General features: G+C 43.3%; 3 protein-coding genes across 3 annotated transcripts; all 3 read right to left on the minus strand.

Annotated features, from left to right (window-relative positions):
* Nucleotides 1-6,319: 6,319 nt before the first annotated feature.
* On the minus strand, nt 6,320-6,706 carry LOC139830396 (GDSL esterase/lipase APG-like). The gene has a single exon (XM_071818396.1). The coding sequence runs from the start codon at nt 6,704-6,706 to the stop codon at nt 6,320-6,322; it is 387 nt and encodes a 128-aa protein (XP_071674497.1).
* A 40-nt stretch (nt 6,707-6,746) lies between these two features.
* LOC127349316 (GDSL esterase/lipase APG-like) lies at nt 6,747-9,505 on the minus strand. Its single transcript, XM_071819574.1, has 3 exons — nt 9,267-9,505; nt 9,056-9,186; nt 6,747-7,071 (listed from the first exon to the last, which is right to left on the minus strand). The coding sequence occupies exons 1-3, from the start codon at nt 9,484-9,486 to the stop codon at nt 6,829-6,831; spliced, it is 594 nt and encodes a 197-aa protein (XP_071675675.1). The 5' UTR covers nt 9,487-9,505; the 3' UTR covers nt 6,747-6,828.
* Nucleotides 9,506-14,228: 4,723 nt separating this feature from the next.
* LOC127349315 (GDSL esterase/lipase APG) lies at nt 14,229-19,012 on the minus strand. The gene is made up of 4 exons (XM_051375054.2): nt 18,763-19,012; nt 18,552-18,682; nt 14,759-14,992; nt 14,229-14,683 (listed from the first exon to the last, which is right to left on the minus strand). The coding sequence occupies exons 1-4, from the start codon at nt 18,980-18,982 to the stop codon at nt 14,246-14,248; spliced, it is 1,023 nt and encodes a 340-aa protein (XP_051231014.1). The 5' UTR covers nt 18,983-19,012; the 3' UTR covers nt 14,229-14,245.
* Nucleotides 19,013-20,494: the final 1,482 nt, after the last annotated feature.

Below are 20,494 nucleotides of genomic sequence, written 5' to 3' on the forward strand. Positions count from 1 at the left end.
TGGGCTTGAGCGGAGGCATGTGCCCGGCGGAGATCTCCACCCGCTGCAAGTTGCAGAGGTGAATGCTGAGCGCCTTGTGCTTGGCGCGGAAGGAGTACATGTTCACCGTCGCGACCTTGGGGAAGGTCCTTCCGATGTCCTCCGCATGCGTGAGGAGGCAGTTGAAGTCGCTGCCACCGAGTCTCCTAGTGCAAAAGGGGCACCTGTAGACACCCTTGGCGAAGTAGGAGATGTACTGGCTGACCTGCAGCCTCCGCATCACCTACCGAGTCTTGGTGTGCTGGTCCTCGTCGTCGCTGCCGACGTCGCTGCCAGACACCTGATCCATATCAAACGGAAACTATGAGTGAATGAGTTGCAACGATGACTAACGTGCATGATAACAAAGTTAGGGAAAACAGAGCTAGCCTCAGTTAGAGTGAACAAGATTATATATCTACAGGGACGGTGTTAGCGAACCAAAGCTCATGCACAACATGTTTGTACACAGCAATGGTTCGCTGAACCCTCCCTGTAAAAATTTGTGCCCAACGATTCATCATAGGCAAAGAAAGAGATTCCAGATCAGAATTTGAACACATTCTAGATTATTTGCAAAATTAAACGGCTGATATCTTTTGATTCGTGCATAAAATAACTGATTGAGATCCCATGATTACTTGCATAAATTAACTGATTGAGATCCCATTATTACTTGCATAAATTAACCAAACAGCCTAACCCCAAATCTTAAACGAAATTAAGAAGGGATCAAAACAAAATGGAATACAATCGGCGTAAATATTAACCCAATACTCATCCATCTACAGATCGGCACTAATAGTTACTAGGGAACCAACAAAAATAGGGTTCAAAAAGGAATGAGGAACAAAAAAGGGAGCAAACTGTAGTTACCTCGTTCCATGGGTCATCCATGCAGGTGTCGTAGGGGTTCGGGGGCAAGATGTACGGCACCTCCTCATAGGGGTCCCATCCCGGCGGGATCTGACCGCCACCGGCGGCAGCCTCCGATGCACCGGCGGCAGCGGCGGCGACAACCGTTGAGGGGACAGCGTCGAAGAGGGAGGCGTCGCGCTTGGAGCCGACAACGTCGTGGACGATGGGATTCGCATTCTCCTTGTCCATCTCGCCGGCAGAGGAGAGGGAGAGAGTTTTTTTGCTTTGGAGAAGATGATGGGACGTGAGAGGCGGCGTTGCGTGAGCGAGTGAGAGTGATAGAGATAGTGCGAGGAGGCTTCTATAAAGGCGAGGGGTGGTTAATGCGACCCGCGTCCTACGCGTTCACCATTGCACGTCTGCACGTCTTGGACTTCTGCAACGCGACATGCATCCACGATTGCAAGTCTTCGACTTTTGCACCGCGACCCGCGTCTACGCGTCAACAATTGCACGTCTTTCACTTCTGCACCACAACACGCATACTCGAGTCTAACCCTGAAAATTTAGATATACTCAGGTATACCCTCGGGTCTTATACTAGCATTTTTTGTGTGCTCAGTTTTCCCCTTGAGTGCTAATACTGGCTAGTGCAATATACTCAGTTTTACCCTCAAGTGGCTGGTCAACAGAGAGTCAACAAATGGGATTAACTAGTTAAATGAGTCATTTAATGTGCAAAAAATTCCGAAAAAGAGTGACACTCATGGAGTCTTCTTACGCGACCTGCCACGTTGGGAACCATAACAATCATAGATAAATCAAGTTTTACCATAAATTGTCACTTCTCAAATCACCTAGTAGCTATGAAGATGCATGGCTTTCCACAATAAGCCCTTCCCAAAACAGCTTTCCCCAAAACATATTTTGTCTAAATGAGGCCACAATTCTCACACTCATGTATATTTGTATTGCAAATAGTTTGAGGTATGCCAAGATGGGTTTCATTGTACAAACCACGCATTTTCTATTATTTAAATCTTATATTTGAATCTCTTAGTCTGTTTATTACTCAGGTGCCCTTGGTTTCTTCATACTATTCAGTTTTTCCCTCTCCCTTCACAAATTCTCACAGACGTGCAACATTGCCCTGATTGGTCTAGACCATGTCACGCGGATCGTGCCCGCCAACCGTTGATCGTATGATCTAACGGGCAGGATAACCCCTCTCTATCTCTCTGATCGGGGCCACCACCCTCTCTCTCTCTGTCGGCAGTTAGCTTCCACCCTCTAAGTATGCTAAAGGGCGGTTTTTTTTTTATTATTTTTCACGCGCTAAAAATTATAAACTCTTTTAGGCATTACTTTTCACGCAAAAAATGATAAACCATCACCGATTTGTTGTAGCCATTACTTTTCACGCAAAAAATGATAAACAATCACCGATTTATTGTAGCCATTAGTTTTCACGCAAAAAATGATAAACCATCACCGATTTGTTGTAGCCATTACTTTTCACGCAAAAAATGATAAACCATCATCGATTTCTTGTAGCCATTACTATTCACACTAAAAATGATAAACGAACAATCTATCTATCTCTGTATTTGAAGTTTGGGAGGGTTCACCATCTACTTATGTTAACTTTCGAGTCCAGAAGAAGAGGTTCAGAAGGCAATTTTCCAAATAGAATGCAGCAAAGCACCGGGTCCAGATGGTTTTCCAGCCGAGTTCTATCAAACCTTTTGGCATACTATTAAGTCAGACCTTCTAGATTTGTTCAGTGCTTTGCACATGGGACAACTAGAATTATTTCATCTAAATTTTGGTGAAGTAATTTTGTTACTGAAAGTTAATGAGGCAGAAAGGATTCAACAATATAGACGTAAGTTTCAAGATTTTCACGAAAGTGGCCACCATTAGACTTAATACGGTTGCGGATCATGTTGTTCAGCCATCACAAACCGCTTTTATGCAAGGAAAAAATATCCTGGATGGAGTGGCGGTGTTGCATGAGACGGTACATGAGATGCATACCAAGAAATTACATAGGGTTATTTTAAAATTAGATTTTAAAAAACCGTATGATAAGGTCAAGTGGTCTTTCCTACAGCAGACTCTCAGGATGAAAGGTTTTTCTCCTGAGTGGCGTGCTTTGATCAATGATTTTGTGTATGGAGGAAGTGTGGTAATCCGGGTTAATGATGATACCGAACACTATTTCCAAACACGAAAAGGGTTACGCCAAGGGGATCCGTTGTCCCCAATGTTGTTTAACATTGTAGCGAATATGTTGGATATCCTGATAGAGCGGGCTAAGTCTGAAGGTCGGATTGATGGTGTGATCCCACATCTAGTCGATGGTGGTTTATCTATCCTTCAATATGCCGATGATACAATTCTATTTATGGATCATGATCTTGAAAAACCTCGCAATCTAAAATTAATTTTGGCAGCATTTGAGCAGTTGTCGGGATTAAAAATAAATTTCCATAAAAGTGAATTGTTTTATTTCGGTGATGCCCAAAATGATACGACTCTTTATGCATAGTTGTTTGGTTGCGGCAAGGCTAGTTTCCTATTCGCTACTTGGGTATTCCGATTCATTATCGGAGACTCACAATCGCGGAATGGAAAATAGTGGAAGAAATACTAAAAAACGCCTTAGTAGTTGGAAGGGTAAATTGTTGTCCCTAGGAGGAAGATTGATACTCATTAATTCGGTACTGAAAAATATGGTATTGTACATGTTATCATTCTTCCTAGTACCAAAATGAATTGTGTATAAACTCGATTACTATCGATCTAGATTCTTTTGGAAAGGGGACAACGAGAAAAAGAAATATCGACTGGTTAAATGGAGCATAGTTTGTAGTCCCAAAGATCCAGGAGGGCTTGGAGTTCATGACTTCGAAGTTAAGAATTTAGCCCTTCTAGGTAAATGGCTGTTTAAGCTCCTTACCGAGGATGGGATATGGCAAACTATTCTTAGGAGAAAGTATATCTGCTCGAAGATGTTATCCCAAGTGGTTTGGAAACCAGGGGTTCGCATACAGGTTGGTCTCATGGCGGCAAAGAATGTATTTTTCCCCCATGGTACTTTCTCCATCAAGAATGGACCACATATACGGTTCTGGGAAGATATTTTGTTAGGAAATGCACCCCTAAGTGAACAGTATCCTGCCTTGTATAGTATTGTTCGTCGCAAAAGTGATACCATTGCTACGGTAACGGCTATCTCACCTCCGAATGTGACGTTCAGACGGGTTTTGCTTGGACAAAGGCTGCTGGCATGGAATTCTCTAATTCACCTGCTAGGAGATATACAACTATCGACTGAACTGGACGAATTTAGATGGAATCTTCATGTAGATGGCACTTTCTCGGTAATGTCATTGTACAATACGATCCTTCATTCTGATATACCAGTTGATAATAATAAGAAGATTTGAAAAATGAAAATACCATTAATTGTTTTTGGATGGTATCTTCGTAGATGGGTTATCCTCACCAAAGACAATCTTGTTAAGCGAAATTGGCATGGAAGTACCCGGTGTGTGTTCTGTCAACAAGACGAATCTATTAAACACCTCTTCTTCCAGTGCCAATTTGCGAGATCTATATGGTCAGTCATCTAATTAGCGTCTAGCATATATCCTCCAACTAGTGTGGCCAATGTCTTTGGTAATTGGCTTCGTGGTACCGATTCAAGGTTTAAGTTGCTTTTTAGGGTGGGGGCGCTAGCAGTTATCTGGGCGCATTGGCTAAGTAGAAATGACAAGATTTTTAACGATAAAAATTGCTCCTTTTTGCAGGTTATCTACAGATGTACAGGTATTCTCCGTTTGTGGTTACCTCTTCAGCGAGTGGAGAATCGAGACCTATTTACGGAGGTGTGTACACGGTTGGAGGCTGGGTTGAGAGATACTTTTTCCCCACATGGGTGGTAGCATAGTCTACGGATTGAAGCCCCACCCACCTCTTAGGCGTTTTATATTTCATCGCTTCGATATATATTTTGCCTAGTTTGTTTTTATCAGACTCTTGACTTGAAACTTTTAAACGGTTCTGTGCATCCTGGTTATGCAGGCTGGGTGTAATTGCTTTTAAAGTAATAAAGCATCTTTTATCGAAAAATCCAGAAAACGTTACATCCCTACAACGTATACATATGCAAGTCGTTGACTTCATTCAGAGATCACATGCCACAAAACTTAAAGGACAAAACCATAGTCACCTACCTGCTGCTCATCAGTCAACCTTTTAAATTTGAGATTTGAGAGGAATATGGTAGATAAATAACGCCACAGCAGTCACTTAAGTGGGCAATTGGATTACATGCAAATCTTTAGATGATTGCTGGGCAAGTTTGGTACGGAAAAAATGTCAAATGGAAAAAATAGGGGTGTAGTACACAATTTTTTTGATAAAGGATTTTTTTATTACACCAAGAACGTCGCTTAAAGGATATGCAGGAATATACGCCCGAGCTTCATATATTCGTAGACAGTACTAGTTAGACATGTCATGCATTCGTATCCCTAGTTTCTGGTTTCTTGTTTACATTTTTTTCGTGTTGAATTCATATATCATATCAGACTATCAGAGTCAACATTGTTGAGCATGTGAGATCTGTGGCTTTGTAAGTAGACATCTTGTACTCGTCCATTCAGCCTATCAACTTTTTGTCACAAATCTGACATCTAAATAGCACCAAAACAGTCACTTAAGTGCAAACTTGGATTATTACATGTAATTCTTTGGATGCATTTTGCAGATGGATATATCCAGAAAATGTTAGATCCCTACAACTTAGACGTATGGAAGTCCTTGACTTCAGAGATCACATGCCACGAAACTACAAGGGCAAAACCAGTTACCTGTCTGTTGCTCATAACAGCCGTAAAGAGCGTCAAATAGAATTTATCAAATCTTTAAATACATTAAAATGATGCCCTCTCGTTTGCTAGAGCTACCATTCTAGTTTTTATAGAAAGATAGTATATGTCCTCATATAAAACTTAATCCAGGGTGAAAACCCAAGATCTGGCCTTAACTGGTTGTGCCTGACAATGATCTTGTTGGAGGCATTGTTTTGAGAGTGGGGACTATTTTTAGGGTGAAAAGCTAAAATCTTTGGTCGGGCTACAATGGCGCTGGTGCACTGTTCCCTTCTTGGAGGCGTCGTTTTTGGAGAGTCTGTATTTCAGGTGTTGTCACGGTGGTAGTTGTATTGTTGTTGCTAGGTCTAAAATGCCGTAGCGGGACTTTTATTTCTTAGTTTTTATTACTCTTTTTTGGCTGTGTGCATCCGTGCTGCCACTAGGGTGGGACGTTGTTGCAGATGCTGGGTGTAATTGATATCTTTTGATATTACACGGAAGGGGGTTGACTAAGCACAATTGAGTTAATGTCATATCAAAAGGAGGACTTGCTACACGTTTCATGAAACCACTAGGTCGTTGATGCCGTGTGCGAGGAGGTAGTCTGCGATCACTTGGTTGGCCGCCTCTGTTGTATGGGCACCATCCCAGAAGACGTACGTGGTGGCGTTCCGGCAGATCCCGACGCCACGGGCGTTGCAGAAGATTAATGCGCAGCATGCCCTCCTCACCTCCGTGAAGCCATGCGACCAAGGAGAGGCGACAAGCCCGTATATGGGCGTGTAGATGTCCAGATGGAAGATCTTGAGATCGTGGTATCGCCCTGACAGCGAGTCCACGGCGGCGCTCATCTTCCCGTTGAACCCCTGGGCAATGGTGTTGAGCCATGGCACGCACCGGTCGTTCCCGAGTCCGGCAACTGTGATCGCCACAGGGTAGCAGCCCATGGGCGGCAACGACATCACACCGATGCGGCGAGCTCCAGCACCATACAGATCCTACGACAGTTAGATGCATATACATTAGGTCAAGATCGAGTTCAGGAACTATGTGCATTTCAACTCAATGGTTATGGTACCGTGATGGTATTGAGGAAGATGATGAGCAGGCGATCGCAGTACTGGTCGAAGGTCAGGGTGCTCAAGAGCAAAGGGTTAATGAAGTAGTTGAGGTGGAAGTCATTTGAACCGATGCAGATGATGTACAGTGCGTCAGAGATGATTGACTGAGCCTTGCTGCTCCCGACCACCACAGCCAGCTTCGATCGGTACTCTTGGAAGTAACCCAGTTGTTGGGACAATGTAATGTATTGCTGCATGCATGCAACACCGTCACACAATTTAGTTTTTTCAGTGTCAATGTGCCTTCCAATTTGATAGAAAAGAGTTTGTTATGTATAGAAGTTTTGGATTAACCCGGCACCCCCAGGATCGTGAATATGGACATTGGCCCGCTGCTCCATCTCCTCCCTAAACGCTATCACACAATCTAGGATCTATCCATTTCTGTTCTATTATTACTACTACATATTAACTAGTCTGACCTGCATAGATTACTCAACTAGCATTGTATTAAAGTTCTCCATTGATTTTTTTTTTCTGTATAACAAAACTTCTTTGATTTGTATTGAATTAATGAAGTTGTATCTTGTTCCTCTATGTGTTTTCTTTTATATAGCTGACAACAAACCAATTTAAAACTTTATTTTAGGTGTATGTATATATTTCCTTGTAAAATTGGCATTTCGTAAAAATCTTGCAAACTATTTGAAAAAACCACACTAGTAGAAACAAGGGCTTTGGTTTTTGCTCCAAAGAGCTTTTGCACCGGATTTGGCACGAACCGGTGCTAAAAGGGGGTCATTAGCACCGGTTCATGTGGTCTGGACATCCAGGAGACCCGCCGGGGCATTTGCACGCCGTATCTTTAGCACAAAGGTCTACCCATTAGCACCGGTAAGGTTTTTCTGCTCCCCACGCACCTCCACCCCTCCCCCCTCCCTGATCGCCTTTTTTTGCTTTGTAAAATACAAAATAAAATGATAGAAAATTCAAAAAAGAAAATGTTTTCAGATTTTTGTATGTTATGCAACCTACTATTCGATGAAATTAAGAAATTAGAATTTTCACTTTTTTTGCAAAAAAAGGTTTAAAAAATGGTAAAACCGCATTAACTTTTGCATAGGACGTCGAAAAAAAAACGTATAATATATCAAAATCATCGTGGGAAAAAGTTACATCCGATTTCACCGGGGTTTACCGGTTAGCCAATTTTTAGATTCTCAAAATTCCAAATTAAAATATGAAAGCAGGAAGATTTTAGTTTTTTGCTAGAAATTTAGGATTTTTTTTAAAAAAAATTTAAAATTAATAATTGCATCCTGCATAAAGATTACTACTCCCTCCGGTTCATAATAATTGACTATAATATGGATGTATCTAGACACAGTTTAGTTCTAGATACATCCATATTGAAGTCAATTAATATGAATCGGAGGTAGTATTACTTTTAGCAAATTATAAGATTTTCAAATTTCCAGGTTTTAGGTTTGGCAAAAAAAATTAAAAAAATTAAAAAATTGAAAATAATTAAAAATAATACAAATTATAAAAGTTAATGTTTATTTATTTATTCAAGATTATTATTACATCATCATTACTTTTGTTTATTAAAATAATTATTTAAAATTTGAACAATAAAGAAATATGACATTGACTGACATGTTAATATGATTGATATGATACTAGTATCACATACATGCGCGCGAAGCACTTGGATGCGGGACGGAAAGGAACTTGGAAGTTAAACGTGCTAGTGCTAGAGTAGTTGGAGGATTGGTGACCGAGCGGGAAGTTTGAGCACGAGTAAGTAATTGGACTAGAGATAAGGGTAGTTAGAGACTAAACTTGTGAAATAACTAAAATATTAGAAATTCTGAAGAAAAAAAGAAAAAAAAGGGAGTGAAAAATAATTCGAATTTTTTTAGGGTAGCGGGGTTCTACCGCGGCAGCGTTTTGGGGCGTTTTTCTGCCGCGGCAGACCCGGTGCTAAAGGTCCTCCGCCAGGCTCTCCACTGAGGGCCACGTGGTGCCCCCTTTAGCACCGGTTCACAACTGAACCGGTGCTAAAGGAGGGGAGCCTTTTGCACTGGATACTTTGCACCGGTTGGGCATCCGGTGCATATGGCTCTTACCAACCGGTGCAAAAGGCCCATTTTCTACTAGTTCTGTAGAAGTAGAACCTATTCAATAGAAACTACTTGAAAAGTACTATATGCAGTTCTCACTCATACTTACAGACTTGAATGGCGCATCATCGTAAAAGCCTGATCCACCAGATGCAAAGTTTGCACCGATCAGAAGGTTCTGCCCTGATGCCTGTGGGCTGAGATATGCAGCGGGGTAGCTAGTGAACCCCAACCTTTCAGCTGTAAGACAACATAATATACTTTGTAATCTGCTGTCTAGCAGGCTAATGAGATAGAAATGCGGCAAAGTAGGATCCAACCTATGATGTCGATAGCCAGCTTGCCGTTGCAAAACCTCCCGGTGGCCACATGGTCCTTGAAGTCTCTGCCATAGGGAGGCATGTCTACCTTGCCCAGGGTGTTCAAGTAGTCATTGTTACCTACATCGACCATCGAGTCACCGAATATCACCATCGCAGGCACCAGTGGCTGCGCTTCGCCGGTAGAAACAAAAAGCAGGAGCAGCAACACTTCCATCATATTTATTAGAGCTACCTAGTTAAGCAATTGGAGTCGTCCATCTCTAGAATGCAGTGGATCGTTTCGATCTGGGCTAGCTTTATAACACAAATGAGTTGTCACTTGTAGCTAGATGACACACACAAGTACTTAGTCGGATTTATTACGAGTGCTGGCAACATAACTACATGCACGTACGCAGCAGGGGTGTACAACCTGTCCTGAGTCCGGACTAAGACCAGCAAACTAACCAAGCCACTACCAGGACCTCATGTTGTTCTTCGAAACCATCTATTATCATGAATGTGGATGGTGGAATAGTCGATGGAGGGTGAAATGAATCGTCCCGTGCTTGCGAGGTACCTCGGGTACAAGTGTACCCCACGGCTGAAAGTTGTCCGTTCACTATTATAAGGTGTTTCAAGTGCTTTCGAAAAATGCACGTATCTAAATGCATTTCAGTGTGTAGGGATCACCCATTTAGATTTGTATTTAGTCTATATTAAAATTTCTAAAAAATCTAATAATAGTGATTGGAGGGAGCATCTCTTTAGATCCACCACTAGTAGAAAAAGAGGCTTCCGTTCACCCCCATTAGTCCCGGAAATATTCGAACCGCGACTAAAGAGGGCTTTAGTCGCGGTTCGGGAGGCGATCCGTGACTAATGCTCCATCCGCGACGAAAGGGTACCTCTTTAGTCGCGGTTGGTAACACCAACCGGGACTAAAGGGCTATGGAAGGATGCAGCCAGTGGAAAAACCTTTAGTCGCGGTTGGGGACACCAACCGCGACTAAAGGGTACCCCTTTAGTCCCGGTTGGTGTGCCCAACCGCGACTAAAGGTTTTTCTGAGTTTTTTTACTCCCACGCGCCCTGCACCCCCCCCCTGGATCGCCTTTTTTAGCACTGTAAAATAGAAAATAAAATGATAGAAAATTCAAAAAAATAAAAGGTTTTCAGATTCTTGTATGTTATGCAACCTAGTATTAGGGAAAATTAACATATTTGAATTTTCACTTTTTTTGCAAAAAGTTTTGAAAAAATGGTAAAACCACAATAACTTTTGCATACGACGTCGGAAAAAAACGTATAATATATCAAAAAAATCCTGGGAAAAAGTTACATCCGAATTCACCAGGGTTTACCCGGTTAGCCAAATTTTGGTGAAGTAATTTTGTTACTGAAAGTTAATGAGGCAGAAAGGATTCAACAATATAGACGTAAGTTTCAAGATTTTCACGAAAGTGGCCACCATTAGACTTAATACGGTTGCGGATCATGTTGTTCAGCCATCACAAACCGCTTTTATGCAAGGAAAAAATATCCTGGATGGAGTGGCGGTGTTGCATGAGACGGTACATGAGATGCATACCAAGAAATTACATAGGGTTATTTTAAAATTAGATTTTAAAAAACCGTATGATAAGGTCAAGTGGTCTTTCCTACAGCAGACTCTCAGGATGAAAGGTTTTTCTCCTGAGTGGCGTGCTTTGATCAATGATTTTGTGTATGGAGGAAGTGTGGTAATCCGGGTTAATGATGATACCGAACACTATTTCCAAACACGAAAAGGGTTACGCCAAGGGGATCCGTTGTCCCCAATGTTGTTTAACATTGTAGCGAATATGTTGGATATCCTGATAGAGCGGGCTAAGTCTGAAGGTCGGATTGATGGTGTGATCCCACATCTAGTCGATGGTGGTTTATCTATCCTTCAATATGCCGATGATACAATTCTATTTATGGATCATGATCTTGAAAAACCTCGCAATCTAAAATTAATTTTGGCAGCATTTGAGCAGTTGTCGGGATTAAAAATAAATTTCCATAAAAGTGAATTGTTTTATTTCGGTGATGCCCAAAATGATACGACTCTTTATGCATAGTTGTTTGGTTGCGGCAAGGCTAGTTTCCTATTCGCTACTTGGGTATTCCGATTCATTATCGGAGACTCACAATCGCGGAATGGAAAATAGTGGAAGAAATACTAAAAAACGCCTTAGTAGTTGGAAGGGTAAATTGTTGTCCCTAGGAGGAAGATTGATACTCATTAATTCGGTACTGAAAAATATGGTATTGTACATGTTATCATTCTTCCTAGTACCAAAATGAATTGTGTATAAACTCGATTACTATCGATCTAGATTCTTTTGGAAAGGGGACAACGAGAAAAAGAAATATCGACTGGTTAAATGGAGCATAGTTTGTAGTCCCAAAGATCCAGGAGGGCTTGGAGTTCATGACTTCGAAGTTAAGAATTTAGCCCTTCTAGGTAAATGGCTGTTTAAGCTCCTTACCGAGGATGGGATATGGCAAACTATTCTTAGGAGAAAGTATATCTGCTCGAAGATGTTATCCCAAGTGGTTTGGAAACCAGGGGTTCGCACTTCTGGGTTGGTCTCATGGCGGCAAAGAATGTATTTTTTCCCCATGGTACTTTCTCCATCAAGAATGGACCACATATACGGTTCTGGGAAGATATTTTGTTAGGAAATGCACCCCTAAGTGAACAGTATCCTGCCTTGTATAGTATTGTTCGTCGCAAAAGTGATACCATTGCTACGGTAACGGCTATCTCACCTCCGAATGTGACGTTCAGACGGGTTTTGCTTGGACAAAGGCTGCTGGCATGGAATTCTCTAATTCACCTGCTAGGAGATATACAACTATCGACTGAACTGGACGAATTTAGATGGAATCTTCATGTAGATGGCACTTTCTCGGTAATGTCATTGTACAATACGATCCTTCATTCTGATATACCAGTTGATAATAATAAGAAGATTTGAAAAATGAAAATACCATTAATTGTTTTTGGATGGTATCTTCGTAGATGGGTTATCCTCACCAAAGACAATCTTGTTAAGCGAAATTGGCATGGAAGTACCCGGTGTGTGTTCTGTCAACAAGACGAATCTATTAAACACCTCTTCTTCCAGTGCCAATTTGCGAGATCTATATGGTCAGTCATCTAATTAGCGTCTAGCATATATCCTCCAACTAGTGTGGCCAATGTCTTTGGTAATTGGCTTCGTGGTACCGATTCAAGGTTTAAGTTGCTTTTTAGGGTGGGGGCGCTAGCAGTTATCTGGGCGCATTGGCTAAGTAGAAATGACAAGATTTTTAACGATAAAAATTGCTCCTTTTTGCAGGTTATCTACAGATGTACAGGTATTCTCCGTTTGTGGTTACCTCTTCAGCGAGTGGAGAATCGAGACCTATTTACGGAGGTGTGTACACGGTTGGAGGCTGGGTTGAGAGATACTTTTTCCCCACATGGGTGGTAGCATAGTCTACGGATTGAAGCCCCACCCACCTCTTAGGCGTTTTATATTTCATCGCTTCGATATATATTTTGCCTAGTTTGTTTTTATCAGACTCTTGACTTGAAACTTTTAAACGGTTCTGTGCATCCTGGTTATGCAGGCTGGGTGTAATTGCTTTTAAAGTAATAAAGCATCTTTTATCGAAAAATCCAGAAAACGTTACATCCCTACAACGTATACATATGCAAGTCGTTGACTTCATTCAGAGATCACATGCCACAAAACTTAAAGGACAAAACCATAGTCACCTACCTGCTGCTCATCAGTCAACCTTTTAAATTTGAGATTTGAGAGGAATATGGTAGATAAATAACGCCACAGCAGTCACTTAAGTGGGCAATTGGATTACATGCAAATCTTTAGATGATTGCTGGGCAAGTTTGGTACGGAAAAAATGTCAAATGGAAAAAATAGGGGTGTAGTACACAATTTTTTTGATAAAGGATTTTTTTATTACACCAAGAACGTCGCTTAAAGGATATGCAGGAATATACGCCCGAGCTTCATATATTCGTAGACAGTACTAGTTAGACATGTCATGCATTCGTATCCCTAGTTTCTGGTTTCTTGTTTACATTTTTTTCGTGTTGAATTCATATATCATATCAGACTATCAGAGTCAACATTGTTGAGCATGTGAGATCTGTGGCTTTGTAAGTAGACATCTTGTACTCGTCCATTCAGCCTATCAACTTTTTGTCACAAATCTGACATCTAAATAGCACCAAAACAGTCACTTAAGTGCAAACTTGGATTATTACATGTAATTCTTTGGATGCATTTTGCAGATGGATATATCCAGAAAATGTTAGATCCCTACAACTTAGACGTATGGAAGTCCTTGACTTCAGAGATCACATGCCACGAAACTACAAGGGCAAAACCAGTTACCTGTCTGTTGCTCATAACAGCCGTAAAGAGCGTCAAATAGAATTTATCAAATCTTTAAATACATTAAAATGATGCCCTCTCGTTTGCTAGAGCTACCATTCTAGTTTTTATAGAAAGATAGTATATGTCCTCATATAAAACTTAATCCAGGGTGAAAACCCAAGATCTGGCCTTAACTGGTTGTGCCTGACAATGATCTTGTTGGAGGCATTGTTTTGAGAGTGGGGACTATTTTTAGGGTGAAAAGCTAAAATCTTTGGTCGGGCTACAATGGCGCTGGTGCACTGTTCCCTTCTTGGAGGCGTCGTTTTTGGAGAGTCTGTATTTCAGGTGTTGTCACGGTGGTAGTTGTATTGTTGTTGCTAGGTCTAAAATGCCGTAGCGGGACTTTTATTTCTTAGTTTTTATTACTCTTTTTTGGCTGTGTGCATCCGTGCTGCCACTAGGGTGGGACGTTGTTGCAGATGCTGGGTGTAATTGATATCTTTTGATATTACACGGAAGGGGGTTGACTAAGCACAATTGAGTTAATGTCATATCAAAAGGAGGACTTGCTACACGTTTCATGAAACCACTAGGTCGTTGATGCCGTGTGCGAGGAGGTAGTCTGCGATCACTTGGTTGGCCGCCTCTGTTGTATGGGCACCATCCCAGAAGACGTACGTGGTGGCGTTCCGGCAGATCCCGACGCCACGGGCGTTGCAGAAGATTAATGCGCAGCATGCCCTCCTCACCTCCGTGAAGCCATGCGACCAAGGAGAGGCGACAAGCCCGTATATGGGCGTGTAGATGTCCAGATGGAAGATCTTGAGATCGTGGTATCGCCCTGACAGCGAGTCCACGGCGGCGCTCATCTTCCCGTTGAACCCCTGGGCAATGGTGTTGAGCCATGGCACGCACCGGTCGTTCCCGAGTCCGGCAACTGTGATCGCCACAGGGTAGCAGCCCATGGGCGGCAACGACATCACACCGATGCGGCGCGCTCCAGCACCATAGAGATCCTACGACAGTTAGATGCATATACATTAGGTAAGAGTTCAGGAACTATGTGCATTTCAACTCAATGGTTATGGTACCGTGATGGTATTGAGGAAGATGATGAGCAGGCGATCGCAGTACTGGTCGAAGGTCAGGGTGCTCAAGAGCAAAGGGTTGATGAAGTAGTTGAGGTGGAAGTCATTTGAACCGATGCAGATGATGTATAGTGCGTCAGAGATGATTGACTGAGCCTTGCTGCTCCCGACCACCACAGCCAGCTTCGATCGGTACTCTTGGAAGTAACCCAGTTGTTGGGACAATGTAATGTATTGCTGCATGCATGCAACACCATCACACAATTTAGTTTTTTGTCAATGTTCCTTCCAATTTGATAGAAACACTACAGGAATGGGAGGCTACGCCGAGGATCAGGCTATACGCCGACGGCCAAAAGTCGGGGCCGTCGGCGTATGGCTCGGCCAGGCCAGCCTGCCCTTTCGACCCTCAGCGTAGCGCGGCCGTCGGCGTAGCGAGGTCTACGCCGAGGGCAGCCCTCGGTATATCTTTGGCTCTAGGCGTAGACAGGGCTACGCCGACAGCCACCCTCGGCGTAGGCCATTTTTCAAATTTGTCTAATTTTGTCAAAATCATAACTAATTCATATGATGTCAGAAAAATGCGTATGAGGTATCAAAATGTTCAGAAAAACATCCTCTATCCGTTTATGTCAAAATCATGCATATTTGAATCATGTACAGTACCATGTTAATATAGAAACAATTCAATCACTTTCTTATATGTCCTCAGGTTCCCGTTTTAGCCATATGGCAATTTAAACGAAGTCAGAAAATCTCGCGGAGCCGCATGGCATCATTTTATGTGTCCTAGTAACCACTCCAAAAGATGGAATTGGGATACGGCAATTATTTTGGAAAACCCTTAACAAACAGGGCTATCACGTCCGGAGTTCTATGACTTTTAGGGAAATAAGTAGGAAACAGCCCGTGACACCGCATAGTTTGTCGGAACGAGGCCATATTTGGCACGTGCGTGGTCCCTGGGATGGGAAGCAAGGCCCCGGGAGCGGATTTCCAATCCGACCCATGGGCGATGGTTTTTTCATTTTCGGGGTGCCAAAACGGTTTTTTTTTTTGTGAAGCAGCTACATGGGACGCATTTTATTATTGCGCGAGACCTCCGCGTAGTAGTAGGACACCGCCTTCGCACCATATATCACATGCCATATGTGCGCGCTAGCTATCAGGAAATCCATGCGGCTTCCTGCGGTGTCCCGCCGAATCCGCTGGAAAGTGACCGGATTTGAACTAAGGTACACTTTCCGTCGCTCAATAAATTTCGGAAAAAATGTTTTTAGGTCTATGACATATCACTTTATTTGCGAATTTTTTTCCGTTTAGCGCGATGGTAAACAGGTGCACCAGCGCGCCTGGTACGGCCATACCACATCTCTGTGGGGGCCCGTTTTGGCCAAATGTCAATTTAAACGAAGTCAGAAAATCCCGCGGAGCCGCACGGCGTCATTTTATGTGTCCTAGTGACCACTCCAAAAGTCGGAATTAGGATACGGCAATTATTTTGGAAAACCCTTCACAAACCGTGCTATCACGTCCGGAGTTCTATGGCTTTTAGGGCAAATGAGTAGGAAACGATCCGTGACACCGCATAGTTTGTCGGAACGAGGCCATATTTGGCACGTGTGTGGTCCCTGGGATGGGAAGCAAGGCCCCGGGAGCGGATTTCCAATCTGACCCATGGGTGATGGTTTTTTCATTTTCGGGGTGCCAAAACGGTTTTTTTTGTGAAGCAGCTACATGGGGCGCATTTTAGTATTGCGCGAGACCTGCGCGTAGTGGTAGGACACCGCCTTCGCACCATATATCACATGCCATATGTGCGCGCTAGCTATCTGGGAATTCATGCGGCTTCCTGCGGTGTCCCGCCGAATCCGCTGGAAAGTGACCGGATTTGAACTAGGGCTACACTTTCCGTCGCTCAATAAATTCCAGGAAAAATGTTTTTAGGTCTATGACATATCACTTTATATGCGAATTTTTTTTCCGTTTAGCGCGATGGTAAACGGGTGCACCAGCGTGCCCGGTACGGCCATACCGCATCTCTGTGGGGGCTCGTTTTGGCCAAATGGTAATTTAAACGAAGTCAGAAAAGCCCGCGGAGCCGCATGGCGTCATTTTATGTGTCCTAGTAACCACTCCAAAAGTCGGAATTAGGATACGACAATTATTTTGGAAAACCCTTCACAAACAGGGCTATCACGTTCGGAGTTCTATGACTTTTAGGGCAAATGAGTAGGAAACAGCCCGTGACACCGCATAGTTTGTCCGAACGAGGCCATATGGTCCCTGTGATGGGAAGTAAGGCCCCGGGAGCGGATTTTCAATCCGACCCATGGGTGATGGTTTTTTCATTTTCGGGGTGCCAAAACTGTTTTTTAAGCAGCTACATGGGGCGTATTTTAGTATTGCGCGAGACCTCCGCATAGTGGTAGGACACCGCCTCCGCACCATATATCACATGCCATATGTAAGCGCTAGTTATCTGGAAATCCCTGCGGCTTCCTGCGGTGTCCCGCCAAATCTGCTGGAAATTGGCCGGATTTGAATTAGGGGTACACTTTTCATCGCTCAATAAATTCCGCAAAAAATGTTTTTAGGTCTATAACACATCACTTTATGTGCTAATTTTTTTCCGTTTAGCGTGTTGGCGAACGGTGCACCAGCCCGCCCGATACGGCCATTTCGCATCTCCCGAGCGGGCCGTTTTGGCCATACGACAATTAAAAGTGTAGTTGGAGTAGTGTGAGGATGGGTGACCGATCGGGAAGTTTAACCATGATTGTAATTTGACCTAAGATTAAGTGTAGTTAGAGTTAAAAGTGTATTGGGTGAAAGATAAACAAGTAAAAAAAAATTGTGTAAAAGAAATTAAAATTTTAAAATTTTTAAAAGTCTATGCCGAGGGTTTTGCCGTCGGCATATAGAAAAAAATATTTTTTTTTCGAATTTTTTTTAATTTTTTTTGGAAAAGGGAAATTTGAATTTTTTAAAAGTCTATGCCGAGGGTTTTGCCGTCGGCGTAGCGTGCTACGCCGAGGGCCGGGCTACGCCGACGGCGATAGTGGCTTTACCGAGGGAGTTATACGCCGAGGAGCTATGCCGATGGCGGCCCTTGCGTAGTCTACGCCGACGGCCAAAGCAGGCTACGCCGAGGGTTCCCGGCCCTCGACATATAGCCCCATTCCTGTAGTGAAAAGAGTTTGTTATGTATAGAAGTTTTGGATTAACCCGGCACCCCGAGGATCGTGAATATGGACATTGGCCCGCTGCTCCATCTCCTCCCTAAACGCTATCACACAATCTAGGATCTATCCATTTCTGTTCTATTATTACTACTACATAGTAACTAGTCTGACCTGCATAGATTACTCAACTAGCATTGTATTAAAGCTCCATTGAATTTTTTTCTGTATAACAAAACTTCTTTGATTTGTATTGAATTAATGAAGTTGTATCTTGTTCCTCTATGTGTTTTCTTTTATATAGCTGACAACAAACCAATTTAAAACTTTATTTTAGGTGTATGTATATATCTCCTTGTAAAATTGGCATTTCGTAAAAATCTTGCAAACTCTTTGAAAAAACCAGTTATCAATTTAAAAATTAATCATGAGAAATGTTGATAAAAATGACAAATCTATATTTTTGTGTTTTTGTTTTTTTCGATAAAGGATGCTTTATTACTTTTTGAGAAGCTTATGTTTTTCTTTTTTATGTTTTTCTTTAGTTCTGTAGAAGTAGAACCTATTCAATAGAAACTACTTGAAAAGTATATGCAGTTCTCACTCATACTTACAGACTTGAATGGCGCATCATCGTAAAAGCCTGATCCACCAGATGCAAAGTTTGCACCGATCAGAAGGTTCTGCCCTGATGCCTGTGGGCTGAGATATGCAGCGGGGTAGCTAGTGAACCCCAACCTTTCAGCTGTAAGACAACATAATATACTTTGTAATCTGCTGTCTAGCAGGCTAATGAGATAGAAATGCGGCAAAGTAGGATCCAACCTATGATGTCGATAGCCAGCTTGCCGTTGCAAAACCTCCCGGTGGCCACATGGTCCTTGAAGTCTCTGCCATAGGGAGGCATGTCTACCTTGCCCAGGGTGTTCAAGTAGTCATTGTTACCTACATCGACCATCGAGTCACCGAATATCACCATCGCAGGCACCAGTGGCTGCGCTTCGCCGGTAGAAACCAAAAGCAGGAGCAGCAACACTTCCATCATATTTATTAGAGCTACCTAGTTAAGAAATTGGAGTCGTCCATCTCTAGAATGCAGTGGATCGTTTCTGGGCTAGCTTTATAACACAAATGAGTTGTCACTTGTAGCTAGATGACACACCCAAGTACTTAGTCGGATTTATTACGAGTGCTGGCAACATAACTACATGCACGTACGCAGCAGGGGTGTACAACCTGTCCTGAGTCCGGACTAAGACCAGCAAACTAACCAAGCCACTACCAGGACCTCATGTTGTTCTTCGAAACCATCTATTATCATGAATGTGGATGGTGGAATAGTCGATGGAGGGTGAAATGAATCGTCCCGTGCTTGGAGGTACCTCGGGTACAAGTGTACCCCACGGCTGAAAATTGTCCGTTCACTATTATAAGGTGTTTCAAGTGCTTTCGAAAAATGCACGTATCTAAATGCGTTTCAGTGTGTAGGGATCACCCATTTAGATTTGTATTTAGTCTATATTAAAATTTCTAAAAAATCTAATAATAGTGATTGGAGGGAGCATCTCTTTAGATCCACCGACGATTTTCCTGAGTATGGTCCAGTATTGAGTTTCAACCCTCCTTCCCCTCCCCGGTCAAACCAAAAATTGCCACAGAAACTACAGTAATTAGGCATCGCTGCATCAGAACACAAGGCACCAGGGACAATGCAACACATGCGGTGGTTGGTGACCCATGTGAGTGTGTACCGGGTTTGGATCTGAATGTTGGTGCTTCTTTACTGTATATTCCCACTGTATGAGGGGCTTCCCTGCATATTGTATCACATGTACATATACTACTCTGTCCACCGTGAATACTAGTTGCTCATTCACAACATGGTATCAGAACTCCTGGTTGAGCTTTTTGCACGTTGCAACTCCGTGCTCGATCCGCACCACCGCCGATGATCTTTCTGGCTGTTGCTGCTCCACCTTCTTCCTCCTCTCCCGTTCTTGTCGAGATCGAGTTCTTCTAGCCGTTTTCGTTGTTTGGGAGCTCGATTTGGAGCTCCTGCTGCCTCAAGCCGGCCAAGATCTGGCCGTCACCGCCCTCTCTGCCGCTGGTCGGGCCTGTTCCGGCCATCACCGGCCTCTTCCGGCCCGCCCCGGCGCTGCCCTCTACCGGCTGGCCGCGCCCGGCCCGCCCCGGTGTTGGTTGCCTCCGGCCGGCCAGCTGCTGGCCACGGGAGAGCTGCTCGTGAGCCTCCACGAAAATCTGGCTCTGGCCCAGATATGAGGGTTGACCAAAAAAAAAAAAAGAGAAAGGAAATGATGGCCTCCTCCTTGTCTGGCTAGGTCAGTATCCCTCACTGCCCCGTGATCTTTGATGGTACCAACTATGGAGAGCTTGCTGCCTTTATGCGAATTCACATGTGTGGTCTTCGGCTGTGGGGTGTTCTTACTGGCGAGGTCTCTTGTCCGCCGCACCCCACTGCTCCTGTGCCTCCTACCCCGATGTATGTGCCATAGGCCCTTGCTGAGGATGCTACTCAGGCTGATCGGGATGCAGCCAA

Source organism: Lolium perenne, chromosome 4, assembly GCF_019359855.2.
Source record: "Lolium perenne isolate Kyuss_39 chromosome 4, Kyuss_2.0, whole genome shotgun sequence".
NCBI classification, from domain to species: domain Eukaryota; kingdom Viridiplantae; phylum Streptophyta; class Magnoliopsida; order Poales; family Poaceae; genus Lolium; species Lolium perenne.